The sequence below is a fragment of the Brachypodium distachyon genome, chromosome 3, assembly GCF_000005505.3.
Source record: "Brachypodium distachyon strain Bd21 chromosome 3, Brachypodium_distachyon_v3.0, whole genome shotgun sequence".
Lineage (NCBI taxonomy): Eukaryota > Viridiplantae > Streptophyta > Magnoliopsida > Poales > Poaceae > Brachypodium > Brachypodium distachyon.
In genome coordinates, this window is record NC_016133.3 from 5,861,725 (window position 1) to 5,874,792 (window position 13,068).

General features: G+C 50.1%; 2 protein-coding genes across 2 annotated transcripts; both read right to left on the reverse strand.

Annotated features, from left to right (window-relative positions):
* Positions 1–4,342: 4,342 nt before the first annotated feature.
* Positions 4,343–6,616, reverse strand: LOC100831254 (3-ketoacyl-CoA synthase 11). The gene is made up of 2 exons (XM_003571489.4): positions 6,456–6,616; positions 4,343–6,190 (listed from the first exon to the last, which is right to left on the reverse strand). Exon 2 carries the CDS (start codon positions 6,174–6,176, stop codon positions 4,617–4,619), a length of 1,560 nt encoding a protein of 519 aa, XP_003571537.1. The 5' UTR covers positions 6,177–6,190; positions 6,456–6,616; the 3' UTR covers positions 4,343–4,616.
* A 1,684-nt stretch (positions 6,617–8,300) lies between these two features.
* Positions 8,301–10,027, reverse strand: LOC100833588 (UDP-glycosyltransferase 73E1). Its single transcript, XM_014901113.2, has one exon. It carries the CDS (start codon positions 9,988–9,990, stop codon positions 8,464–8,466), a length of 1,527 nt encoding a protein of 508 aa, XP_014756599.1. The 5' UTR covers positions 9,991–10,027; the 3' UTR covers positions 8,301–8,463.
* Positions 10,028–13,068: the final 3,041 nt, after the last annotated feature.

A 13,068-nucleotide genomic window follows, 5' to 3' on the forward strand; every position in this document is an offset into this window, starting at 1 on the left:
AACCTTCACACGGCCAATCGAAACTGGATTTGCGACCCCTCTGGTTTGGGGTTTCCGAGAGGACGAACAACTAACGACCTTGCGAGCTGGAAACAACCGTCAGCGGGCAAGAATCAGAGCAGAAAATGGAAAGAAATATCGAATTCGTCCGCTTTCCAACAGTCCGCTCCACAGTTCGACAATGGAGGGGCGGAACCGGGCGATGAACTAAGCACCCAACAACGAAGAAGACGAGTGGATGTCACTGCAAAACCTCCTTCAGCGAAACTGTTGTAACCATTCTGAGACCCCGCATGTCAGAAAAAGCAAAATACGATCATGTACGGCCTGCTGATAATGCAAAATACCAAGTAGCAAATGAAACACGAATTTGGGAAAGCACCACCAGCACAGACCTTGGCAAAGGGCAACGGGCGGTTAAACTCCGGTAGGTCTCAGGCCCGGTAAATTAGAATTTTCAGCGTCACCACTGCCGCTGGACCCGGAGACATTCGCCGGGGAGTCCCACGCCGTGATCGACTTCATTGCCGGCTACTACCGCGACGTTGAAAAAAATACCCGGTCCGGCCGTCCAACGCGGCTAACAAGCCAGGGTGCCTCCGCAAGCTTCTCCCGGACGCGCCGCCGGAGAAGTGCGAACCCGTGGACGCCATCCTGGAGGAAGTCGGGCGTTGCATCGTGCCGTCGTCGCTGACGCACTGGCAGAGCCCCAACTTCTTCGCCTACTTCTCGGCCAACGCCAGCGGGGCCGGGTTCGCGGGCGAGATGCTCTCCACGGGGCTCAACGTGGTGCCCTTCTCGTGGGCCGCGTCCCCCCGCCGCGGCCGAGCTGGAAGGCCTGGTGGTGGACTGGATGGGGAAGCTGATGGGGAGGCACGTCGAGATGGCGGAGTGGTTCGAGCGGGCGGTGGAGGGAGACGAGCGGTTCGAGGTCGTGGGGCCGCCCAGGAGGTTCTCCTTCGTCTGCTTCCGGCTCCGTGCTCCGGGGTTCGACGGCGATGGCGACAAGGGGGTGGAGAAATTGAACCGCGAGCTCCTGACGGCGGTGAACGGGAGCGGGCGGGCGTTCATGACGCACTTCTCCCTGCGCTCCTCTCTCGATCTCTTCTGACGGAGCTTGTTCGTCATCCGTTTCGCGGTCGGCCGGTCCATGTCTCCATGACGGAGATGCGGCACGTCCGGGACGCATGGAAGCTTGTCCAGGAGAAGGCCAGTCAAGTGCTCGCACTCGCCGCGATCGCATGAAAGTAGGAAATCTTGATGCGCGGCCGTTGTCGCTCAGGCTCGTCGCACCAGTTGGATCCGTCCGAGGCGGCACAGATGCTGCTCCGCAGAGCACCTGCATTTTTGCGGTTACCAAAGGCTATATCATTAGAAACAATTTCAAAATACTAGTAGTACAGTATACAATACAAGATGTACCGGATGATATCTAGCAATGTTGAGAAAATGATTATTTATTCTTTTCGTGCAATTGTAGCGTGTCCCTCCATTGCTAAATACTTGTCACTTTTGCACTAAAACAGCGACAATTATTTAGGAACGGAAGGAGTAATATTGAGTAGGGTGCATTTCTAGATTGTAATACAGTTTGAGTGAAGTACCACCTTTTCAAAAAAAAATATCGAGTATAGGGTGGATTCCACCATTGAACCTTTATTACTGTAGATTTGGCACAATGTGTATCCTATTTGAAATTGTGTGTCATGTTTTACCCTTAATTTGTCACAGCTTGTAAAGATTTATCTCATTTACCAGTTTTGCTGGGTTTTAATTGCTTGGCAACACCAGGAAGCCGACTCATAAGCTTGCGTAAACATGCAGTGTGTGTATAATCTGATCCGTTGATTCTAATTATAACGAACGTACGGGATCTGTAAATCAACATGAAAGGTGTTACATGGGAATGACTAAAGAACAGGCTACCACGCCCTAACAATCTGATAAATATGAACTTTTCTTTTGAGAATCATTGATAAATATGAACAAGCTAGCACGCCTCATTCCCAGCAAACTGTCGCGCTGTAGCCCATTTCCTACATGATACTTTTGTACTATCTCTCAAAATTATTTTGTTTATCCCCAATGCGGTTTGCGGTTACCAAAGGCTATATCTAGTAGAAACAAATGTTCAAAATGTCAGATGATATCTAGCCATCTTAAGAAAAATGATGTTCAACAGGCGATCAAGGACGACTGTAACCAAGTTTTTTTTTTAAATAGGTTCATCCCCCGCAAATAAAAAAATGTTCAAAATACTTGTGTTATTGATTCCTGTAGCAGTTCGGTTTGCATATATATCAGATGATATCTTGCTAAGGCTGAGCATGGAGGGCCTGGCCCGGAAGCAAGAAAAAAACTCGGTTGGACTAAAAAATAGTTTTGGAAAAAATTGGGTATAAATATCTTTTTATAGCTCAAAAAATGACTAATTTAGGGAAATGGGCTTTTTTTAGGCCTGGGCTTGGTACTTTCCTGCCGGGCTTTGTGAAGTTCGGTACAAGGTATGCCTAGGTCTATATCGAGCCATGTTAAGAAAATGATTATTATTCTTATCACACGTTTCTGGCGTGACATATTACGAGCGAGTTTCACCTTTTACCCTTGTTTGTAAACGTAAATTTCTGAGAGTGTTTGCCCTACTTAAATAGTGTGATTTTTCTATAAACTTGGGCAAACTTTAATTTTCTTGGATTAGGACAACATCTTATGTTTGCAAACAAAGGGAGTGTTTTCATGCTCCTACTGTTCTTCTTGATGGCAGAGGAAGATGTCGCGAAAACCCACGGGAGTGATACGGTTTAAGCTCGGGCATGTGGAAAGTGGGTCTAGTACTCGTAGTGTATCGAGTAGGGACTAGAAGCCCTTGTGCTTCTTTTCCCTGGATTGACGATTTGGTGTCCGGCGATCTTGTACGGCCCGTTCAGTAATGAAAATTCTTTCCGGTTCAAAAAAAGCGGTGGTCTCGTGATTCGGCCGGGCCCGTGCATGTCGACTTATCTCATCGTCCCACGGTGCCAAGTCTCCGACTCTCCTTAGTTCGTTAGACATACATACGTTATTTTAACATCAATTTCGATTCGAAATGACGTGAGAGATAAAACCAGCGACTGGTTTTCATTTACTCGCCTTGTGCGCATCTTAAGCCAGGTCGTTATGCTTTTGCGAGGAACCATCACGCGGTAAAGTCGTTTAGATCAACGATAAAGCAGGCTGAGGGTAGCGGATGCATTATTCTGTTCTTGCCAGGCCGCCCTCTGCCTTACCACGACTCTTTTGGTGGGCATCTCGGTCTGGCTGGAGCATTTTTGCGTTTGGCATACTGTTCTTTAGGCTGTTACCCTTGACAGCCTGGGATGCATGTGTATAAGGCAATTTTGAAAGGAGCCATACCCTTTTTGAGATATAATGAGTTGGAAATGAAGATTTCTTTTAACTGGATGCAAATTGCCGTTATTCATTAATTAATTTAGTTCAAAAGAAGTTTTGTTTTCCGACGGAAGTACGACATGACGTGGCTAAAGTTGAGTGTCTTGTGATTTTTCTTATGGGACGATCAAGCGATGACACCGGATGAGACTTTGTGCGTCGTATACCGGAGTACTAAAAAAGGTTACTTTCTTTATATTTCCTCAGTCCAACAAACATGTCTTAAATTTGTCAAAATTTAGATGTATCTAACATAACTTAGTGTATAGATGTATTCAAATTTGATCAAAATTGAGACATCTTTTGTTGGACGGATATAAAAAAATAGGTATAGCGTTGTTGGTTGCTGTATTTACCAAGTCCAGCTAGTCTTTTCCCGGAAATTAGGCGAAATCCAGAACTTCTAACGCCCACAGCCTAATCAGAGTAGGTCCGGGCCAACAACGACTACTATCAGAACCTGAGATAGAGAGGACCGATTAGTGTAAAATAAATCCGCCAATTAGGTACTACTAGTACGATCTAGTCGCGTGGTATGCCAACAATAGACATCTGTTGATGGGCATGCCAAACTGTCATAGAAAAATAAGGATTTTTTTGACAGGTTACAGCATAAACATAAGATTCATCTCTTTCACAAATTTTAAAAATCCAAATTTGTTCTGTGAAACAAAGAATGCAAAAGAAAGGAAAACGACAAGATCAGCCGTACTTACTAGCAAAAATCTGAAGCGTTCCTTTCTTGGCACCTCGTTGCCTGGTCTGATGTTCTCTCATCGACCATTCTTGGTCCAGTCAAGATAGGAGATTATTCACATAGCCTCAAGAGTCAAAACTCCATGTACATCAGCCATATGAGATGAAATCTCAGGCGGACCGGCGGTTCACAGCAATGATGATTGTAGTGCATATGAAAAACTAATGCGGTACCCTCCTCTGGGGCCAGGATTCTTGATCCACATGAAACACCAGATATTAAAAACATATTCAATCAGAATTTGCAGAAACCGATCGATGCCATAAACTGAACAAAACACCACCGCCCTGCTGGGACCTCCTCTGTGCCACCTAATGGAATCATCTAAAATTAATCCCCCAACATATCACCCTAACAATGAAAAACAGAAATCCAATACTAAGATTCATCAGACGCACTGTGAGTGACAGTGCTCAACAGGCAAAGTATTTCAGACGCTCGAGACCTTTGAAACCTTCGGAACATCCACCGGGAACGTGTCGATCTCGTCCATCCAGGGGTTCTTCTCCTTCGCCGGGTTCACTGATCGTAGCGCCTTCCAGACTGCGCTGTTGCACTTGAACCCTGAACCGAACGCTATCTGCCAGATCCTGTCGCGTCTCCTGATCCTCCCCTTCGCCTCGCTGTAGGCCAGCTCGTACCAGAGCGAGCTGCTGGACGTGTTACCGAAGCGGAATAATGTCATCCGTGACGGCTCCATGTGCCAATCGGTGAGGTCCATGTTCTTCTCTATCTCATCCAGCACAGCGCGCCCACCGGCATGGATGCAGAAGTGCTCAAATGCGAGCTTGAAGTCAGGAATGTATGGCTTGATCTTCATCTTGAGCAACTTCTTACCAACCAACGTGAGCATGAATAACAGCTGCTCTGAGAATGGTAGCACAAGCGGGCCAAGTGTCGTGATGTTTGTCTTGAGCGCATCACCAGCCACCGCCATGAGGTCCTTTGACAGTGCCACACCAACCTTGCCATCATCGTCCTCCTCCTGGGTGACGCAGCTGAAGCATTTGTCATCTGCACCCTTGTGAGTTCTCACAGTGTGCACCAGCTCGTACTTGGACCTCCATCTGTCTGATCTCTTGTTCGACAGCAGGATCGCTGCGGCCCCCATCCGGAACAGGCAATTCGACACAAGCATCGAACGGTTGTTCCCAAAATACCAATTCAGAGTCATGTTCTCTGTGCTGACCACCAGCGCATACGAGTTGGGATGCACCTGCAGCAAATCTTTGGCCAGATCTATGGACAGGAGGCCAGCACTGCAGCCCATTCCTCCCAGATTGTAGCTGATTATGTTCCCCCTCAGCTTGTAATGGTTCACCACCATGGCCGACAGCGAAGGCGTCGGGTTGAACAGGCTGCAATTCACCACAAGAATCCCAATGTCCTTGGGCTTCACCCCGGTCTTGGCGAGCATGTCGTCGATGGCGCCGAACATGCAGAGCTGCGCCTCCTTGCGCGCCTCGTCCATGGAGGGGTTGGGCGGCACGCTGACCAAGGAGGGCGGCAGGTAGGTGTCCTCGCCGAGCCCGGAGCGCTCGAGGATCTTGCGCTGGAACTCGAGGTTGGCGTCGGTGAAGTTGCCGGTGAGCTTGGAGCAGCGCATGAAGGTGTCACGCGTGCACCGGCGCTCCGGCTCCGGCTTGTAGCAGGCGAAGTCGACGAGGTAGACGGGGCGCGGGCGGGTGAGGAAGTAGACGGTGGAGAGGAAGACGAGCAGCGTGGAGCAGGCGACGACGGAGACGAGGTTGAAGCGGAGGTGCGCCCACAGGTCGGCGACCTCGCCCGGGGAGAGCGTGGAGAGGTGGACGGCGACGAGCACGATGAGCGGGGTGAGCAGCAGGTACATGCCGTGGGTGATGAGGTAGTGGTACCCCAGCTTCACGTACTTGAGCCGCACCGACTGCAGGAAGTCCGGCAGCCGCCGCGACGGCGACGCCGCGCGCTCCCCCGCGGCGGCATCGGCCGGCGGCGCTGCGTCGTTGTCCATGGTCAACCTGCGGGCTGAAGGATGGCAGATTTGGTTGGGTTGGGGTCAGAAAAAAATCTGCGCAAGAGAATTCAAAATGCGAGATCTGGGAGCCGAAATTTCCACCCTCGGTTACATCTACAAGGCAAAACGAATATTGTTTTCTTGTCCTGGCAAAAAAAAGGCTGCGAATCGGGATGCGTTTTGAGTTCCTGGCGGCCTTTCGGCCCCCAAAGACGGAGTAACGCGTAAATACCGATCCAGAACAGAAACGAAAACCCAAAAGATTCGGAAGCATACCGCTGAAACAAAATGGCCGGAGCGAGAGCAGATTCCGACTCTAAGAAGAAGGGATCCACCGCCGGATCCGCTGCTGCCGCTGCCGCCGCCGCCGCCTTCTCTCTCCCTGCCTTTGCCGTCGCGAGCAACACGGGAGGAGGGGCGAGGAGGAAGAGGAGTGAACCGAGGCCGGCGTTTAATAGAGGGCTCCAAGGCTGGAAATCGCGTGGCCCCACCAGTCAGCGACGGCCGAAGCCGAGAAAGCAGCCAACGTGCGCTGGCGTCGTGGGGAAGATCCAACGTGCGGCGGGATGGAGCCGGCGGCTTTGAACGGACGGCCGGATGAGGGAGGCGACGACCGGCGGCCCACCCCTGACTAGGCTGTCTTTTTTATGTACGGGTTTGTGTACCCGTAAACGGCGGACTGTGGCACGTCCACGTGGGGCCTCACATGGGCTGGAGTTGGTGGGCAGAGGGCTGTGCGTGAGGTGTCAGCGAGGGAGGGACAGCTGTGTGTGTGATTCGCTGCTGCTTTGGAGCAAGCTGGGCGTGCAGCGGAGAGAACGTGGTGGGAGCGAGTTGGATTTTTCCTGCGGATCGGCCGGCCACCGTTTGAACAACCCGCGGATGAGATCGACCAAAGTTATCTCGGGAATTTTATTACTGAACACGCTAGTAATATTTTTTTGTTCCCGATGATGTCGCTGGATAAAATAATACGGCAGTTCAGATGTTTGTTTCTCATAGTACCCTGCATGTGTGATCTTGATTATTCTAGCTGTGAGATTGGCACATGGGTTCTCCTTGGACGTGATCCCGATGTGAGTTTGTTTTGTTTGATCGATCTCATCCATGCATGTGTGGTCTCGATTATCCTAGTTGTGAGATCGGCGTGTAATTTTCGACAGCGGTTTAATTAGCGACGACCGACGAGAGCACGGGGCCGGAAACTGTGTTCAAAGCGGCGGCTCACACAGCTTCCGTCGCGGCCGACCCGTTTCGGTTACGCGTCCATCGAGATGCGTCGCCGTCGTTCTAGAAGAGGAACCTTGCCCGGCGGGTCTGCTAAACTGGAACTGTTGACCGGACCGGCCGGCGTCTGCTTGCGTCGCTGGGGAAGCGGCCTCCGTCGTGTGACTGAGCAATTTTGATATGGTTGACCGCAGAAGAAAGAAGACGAAAAATAAAAGTCTTGTGTGATGCATCGAAGCAATAACCTGGAGAGTTCAAGGTAAGAGTCACGAAAAACGATTCCGTTGGATTAGAAGTCAAAAAACACCATTTGGGCCGTAAAAATGGTCCAATTAACCAGTAAAGCTTGGAATTTCCGGCGGAGCAGCGGCCCGTACGTTTTCTTTTAGAGGGGTAGCAGCGGCCCATAGGTATACCTAGCCCAGGTGAGAGGCGCATGAAGATCGATGAAGATGTAACGGCCAAGAAGATTCTTTAAAAAAAATTAACGGCCAAGAATAGCGAGGAGATGAGATCCGAAATAAAAAATGCAAAATCAAAATATATGTATATCTTGATAATAGTTTTAAAGATACTCCTAAACAAAAGATCTGAACATGTTCGAAGATCGTTCAACGCTCAACTATGTTTTTGGCTTGCGATCGGTCCACGGATAGATGTTTGGGACGAACGGGGGAAAGATTTTTGGAAAGCACTCTCTACTGCAACAGCGAACCATCTATGCCCAGGAACAACGAACAACACGCCCATCGGAGGCCTCGATCAACATGCTAGCATATTGAGGTCTTGAACACGTAGCTGTGGCGGCATTTCTAACTACAACTGTGAGCAAAACCACCGTGCCATGTGCTCAACTTCGGACCAACAAGCACATGCATGGAAGGGGCAGACACCAACAGAGATAGTAGTACTTTGCATAGATCAAGAGCCGATAACCACACCGATCGATCATCTGATGCGCAAGAAGCATTACTTGTACTATTTTTTTTCGTATAACTCGTACTATTTGTTACAGTAGCAACAGTACTACGAAACAGTAGGTAGCATAATATCTCAATTAGCGTGCCGGGCCTCCACCCGCGTGCTCGAAGCTTTCGATCAGCCGTGTAAGCTTCTCATACGAATCGCCTCCTTCCTCCATAGCGCCGCGAGCTTTCTCTCCCAACTCCTTGGCCTTCCTCCTCCTCTGCTCCGCCTCCTCCCCTCCGCCCATGAGCGCCGACACGGCCCGCGCGATGTCGCCCCGCTTCACCGGCGCGGCCGCGTCGTCGCCCAAGATCATCACGGGCGTCGTGGCCCCGACCGGCAGGCCGACACCGAGCACGTCCACGGCGAGCTGCTCGTTCACGAACTGGTCGGCGAAGTGCGGCCACGTCACGGCCGGCACGCCGTGTGCGATGGACTCCAGCAGCGAGTTCCACCCGCAGTGCGTCACGAAGCCCCCCACGGCGCGGTGCGAGAGGACGGCCAGCTGCGGCGCCCAGCCGCGCACCACGAGGCCGCGCCCCGCCGTGCGCGCCTCCAGGGCGTCCAGCCATGGCCTCACGCCAGGCGATGCCAGCTCGGACTCCTTCACCACCCAGAGGAACGGCTCCCCGGAGTCCTCCAGCCCGTGGCCGACCTCGACCAGCTGCCTCGGAAGCTTCCGCGCGACGCTGCCGAAGCTCACGTAGACGACGGAGCCGGGCGCCTGCGCGTCCAGCCACGCGGTGATCACCCTCTCGCTGCCGCGGGGTTTGTCCTCGGCGTCGTCGTCCCGGTTGTTGACGAGGCAGAACGGGCCGAGCGTCCACACCGGCATGCCGAGAGCAGCCTCGTAGCACGCGACGAAGTCCGCCTCGAGCTCCAAGAAGGTGTTGACCACCGCGCCGTCCGCCGTGCGCATGGCCGCCATGGCCTCGTCCAGCAGCCACTCGCATCCGTGGGCGTAGAACCACCCGGGGACCGTCTCCTTGGTCACCTTCACGGGCACCGGAACTCCCGGCACGACGTGCATCGTCTCCTCGTCCCCATCCGCGGCGGCCACCTTCTCCCGCAGCCGGTGCTCGTAGGCCATGAGGTCACAGAGCGAGTACAAGCACGACGGGCCCTGGAAGAAGAGCCGCGGGATGCCGAGGCTGCCGGCGACGGCGGCCGTCCAGGAGTTGCACCAGTCGTAGACGATGCAGCTCGGCCGGTGCTCCAGCGCGCGCACGTAGGCCTCGAACGGGCCGGCGAGCTCGCGCACAGCCAGGAGGAAGGAGTGGAACTGGGCGTTGTCGGTGACCTTGTCGGCGTTCTGGCAGTCCGGGGGCAGGCCGAAGTTGACCGGCGAGAACGGGAGCTCGACGAGCTCCAGGTCCAGGGGCGCCCTGAAGCGCGCGGCCTGGCCGGCGTCCGCGGTGCCGCGCAGGCGCGCCACGTTGAGGGGCGTGGTCAGCAGGCTGGCGCGCGCGCCGCGGGAGGCCAGGAGGCGGGCCAGGTCGACCATGGGGATCACGTGGCCGTGCGCCGGGAGAGGGACCAGGATGAAGTGCGGTTTCGTTGCCGCCGTGGTTGTCGCAGCAGCTGCGAGGGCCTGAGTCTCCGTTGTTGTGGGCGCCATTGCGTGGTGTCGTAGTGGATCAGAAGAGAGTGAGTGAGACCGGCGTGCCAGGACTCTCCGTTTACTCCGATTTTATGGCCGCGCGCGCAAATGTCCTCGCGGCTGGAACGTGCAGAACTTGGAAGTGTCACAACTTTGTTGGTCGTTTTCTTGTCTAGAAATTTCCCCCATACGGGACGGGACAGACGTCGTCCTTCGCGCATAGAGCGCCCCTGTAGGTTAACTCCAGCCAATCAAGCCACCGAAGAAGACCAGCTGACCCCAAAGAAGAAACACATGCACGGGCAGGCAACGACGTGCCGCCTTCTCCCGGCACTATCTTCACAGCACATCAGCCATGGCACGCGCGTGTATGTGTGAGTACATCTCATTCTTCTCTTGCAAGTTGCAACCCTCCATCATACGCTGCAAATACAAGCGACATGCTTATTGGACTTCTCGTATGATCAAGCAGGTGGTGAATCTCCTCCTCTATGCGTGGCAACGTGTCCATTTACTCATACCAAGAATGACATCTACTTGACCTTTCTATCATGTGCGCAGTGCGCTCTTGAAATGCTTTTGGTATGAAGAAAAGATCAGGGAGCAAAGGAAGAGGGAGTAACACCACCCGAACACAAATCCAAGGTGAGAACAAGTCTCAGCACGCCCATCCAAGTCCCAATCGTTACTACCGACCCAACAACTTTACCTGTGCTACCGAACCTGTCTAGAGATTACGTTTTCATACAGCTATTTTACTGTCTGTCAGCTGTCCTTTTTTTTCCTTAGAATCTGTCCTTTGTTCTGGCTCACAAACGGACCAGATTTCCCATGCCGCAACGCCAATTTGGGCCAATATACATAAAATGGGCTTTGCTCTGCACAACAACCCGGGCCTTCTTTCTGTTGTTTGGTTGCCCCGCCCATAAAACCAAATTACTCCGGTATCTAGTCCCAACTTGTTAAGCATAATCATCCTGGTTGACATGCAGCTCAGTTTTCGTTCGGGTGTTTCTTCGAGATGATCGCCTAGTTATAAATGGATGGCTGACAAGATGCTTTCAATTGTTTAGGTCATACTATTTGTTATTGGAATTCAGACATCGCTGTAATTTGCTTTTATGGTTATTAATTTGGCCAACTATCAGGTGAAAACAACATTTTGCAAACTGTGAAAACTTCACGAAAATCATATTTAGAAGTTTTAAAATGATTCTGCCAAAAAATACAGTATGTTGGAGATGTGTTGCTCTACCAACCTTGGTTTGTAAAATTTCAAGTCAAAACTCTGTTCCATTTGGAAAAAATAAAATAAAAACGCAAATGAATAGTGTCCAATAATGAAGAACCGCCGTTGATGCGGATTTTTTCCTGATTGCAAATTGAGTTTGCATTTGAAATTTTACATCATTATTTTAACTTTTTGAATATTTTCGATGGTTTTCACGCAGTTACACTGTAAAGAGGGTTTTCACGCCATATGTTCACTTATCAAATAACGATAATCGATAGTTCATTTCTGTGACAAAATATCCGTTTCAGTTCATCAGTTGCGTTTGGACCCAGCTAGCAACAGCACCCTTGGTTCAGTTGCACAGAGCCAGAAAGAAACAGTTTCCTTCCGTGGCAGGAACAAGAACACAGAATCTTGTTTTGATTTTCATTCTACATCCTTCGTCCGAAGCTGCCAGAATTGCATCATCAACCGATCCGAACCATCGGAGGCTACCAAGTTGTGTATAGCGTGCAATACTTTCCTTGGGATCACGTCGAACGCTACAGAAAATTGGTTGATCTGTTCTTGCTCAATTGCTCACGTCCTTCGCAAAGAAAAAAAAAATGCTCAAGTCCTTGGAAAACCCCCACATGTTTGACAGACAGCAAACGTAGCAGCAACTAGCTTTTGCATGGTTTATCTTCTTTCCGGTGGAACTCAAATTTTGGCACATTGACATCTGTAGTTTTCAAGCTGTTGACCTCAGTTATATATATTGGCACATGGTAGAAGTTTTTTAAAAATTTGAAAAAAATTAATACGTGTACTCTAGGATGAAGTTTATAGATGAAACTTTGGTTAACAAATTACGACAATTTATGATATGCAGAAAAATAAAATAAAATACGTCACTGCTATTTTTTGCAATGGCAATAAATTTATATCCATATTGTACTCCACAGTGGAAGTTTCGATGTATGATAACTTTCATACAGTCAGCTTTTATTTCCGGTTCAGGGTAGAGTGGTATGAGAGCTCAAGTGAGCATCTCGCTTCCATACAGAGACGGAGATTTTCCTTTATTTTTTTGATGAACGAGATTTTCCTTTATTAGAAAAAAGAATCAAGAGACCACACAAAAAATATAGAGATTTAAGTAGTTTCTTCTTATAAGAATTACTTAAAATATCTAAAAATGAACAGTCGAAAGTATCAATTTAATTCATGGTTTTAAATAGCGCGCTATGACATTTAGCACCGGTCTCCTCCTGATGCTATAGACGCTACAACGTGCGCTATTCGAATAGCGTTTTGCAAAAAATGAATCAAATATAGTCCAAAATTGAAGGTTTCAGCATAACAACGTACTAAAAGTTCTCCAATCATTTACAAGACCAAATCCATGACACAAACAAAGATACAATGCATAATTGAAGCAGACGGCCTGTTGCAAGCTGGAGGAAGGAGTCGTTGCCACCGCTGTCGGTCACGAGCTAGAGGATCTGCCGCCTCCGTTTTCATGGTGGAGCTGGTTATATCTGAGAGACTTAGACTGAGAGATTTTGAGTCTGGTCTTTAGGCCGACGTGGTACTATTTGGACTTTGGAGCGACGCTATAGCAAATAGTGTTTAGCGCCATTTTAGCGTGCTAATAGCAAGAACGAGAAAAATTCTTAAACATAGAGTCGGTTCTTCGGATATGCGAGAAAATAGGGCGTTGCTTAATTTTAATTATAAATAAAGATTAACTGCCACATAAATATCGGCTGTCTCCTTCGGAAAAGATACAGTGACAGGGGAATGCCAGTAGACCAAGAAACGGAAAAAGGAAAAATATTAACGAGTCCAAATATTAAACGTGCCAGTTCATAAATACACAC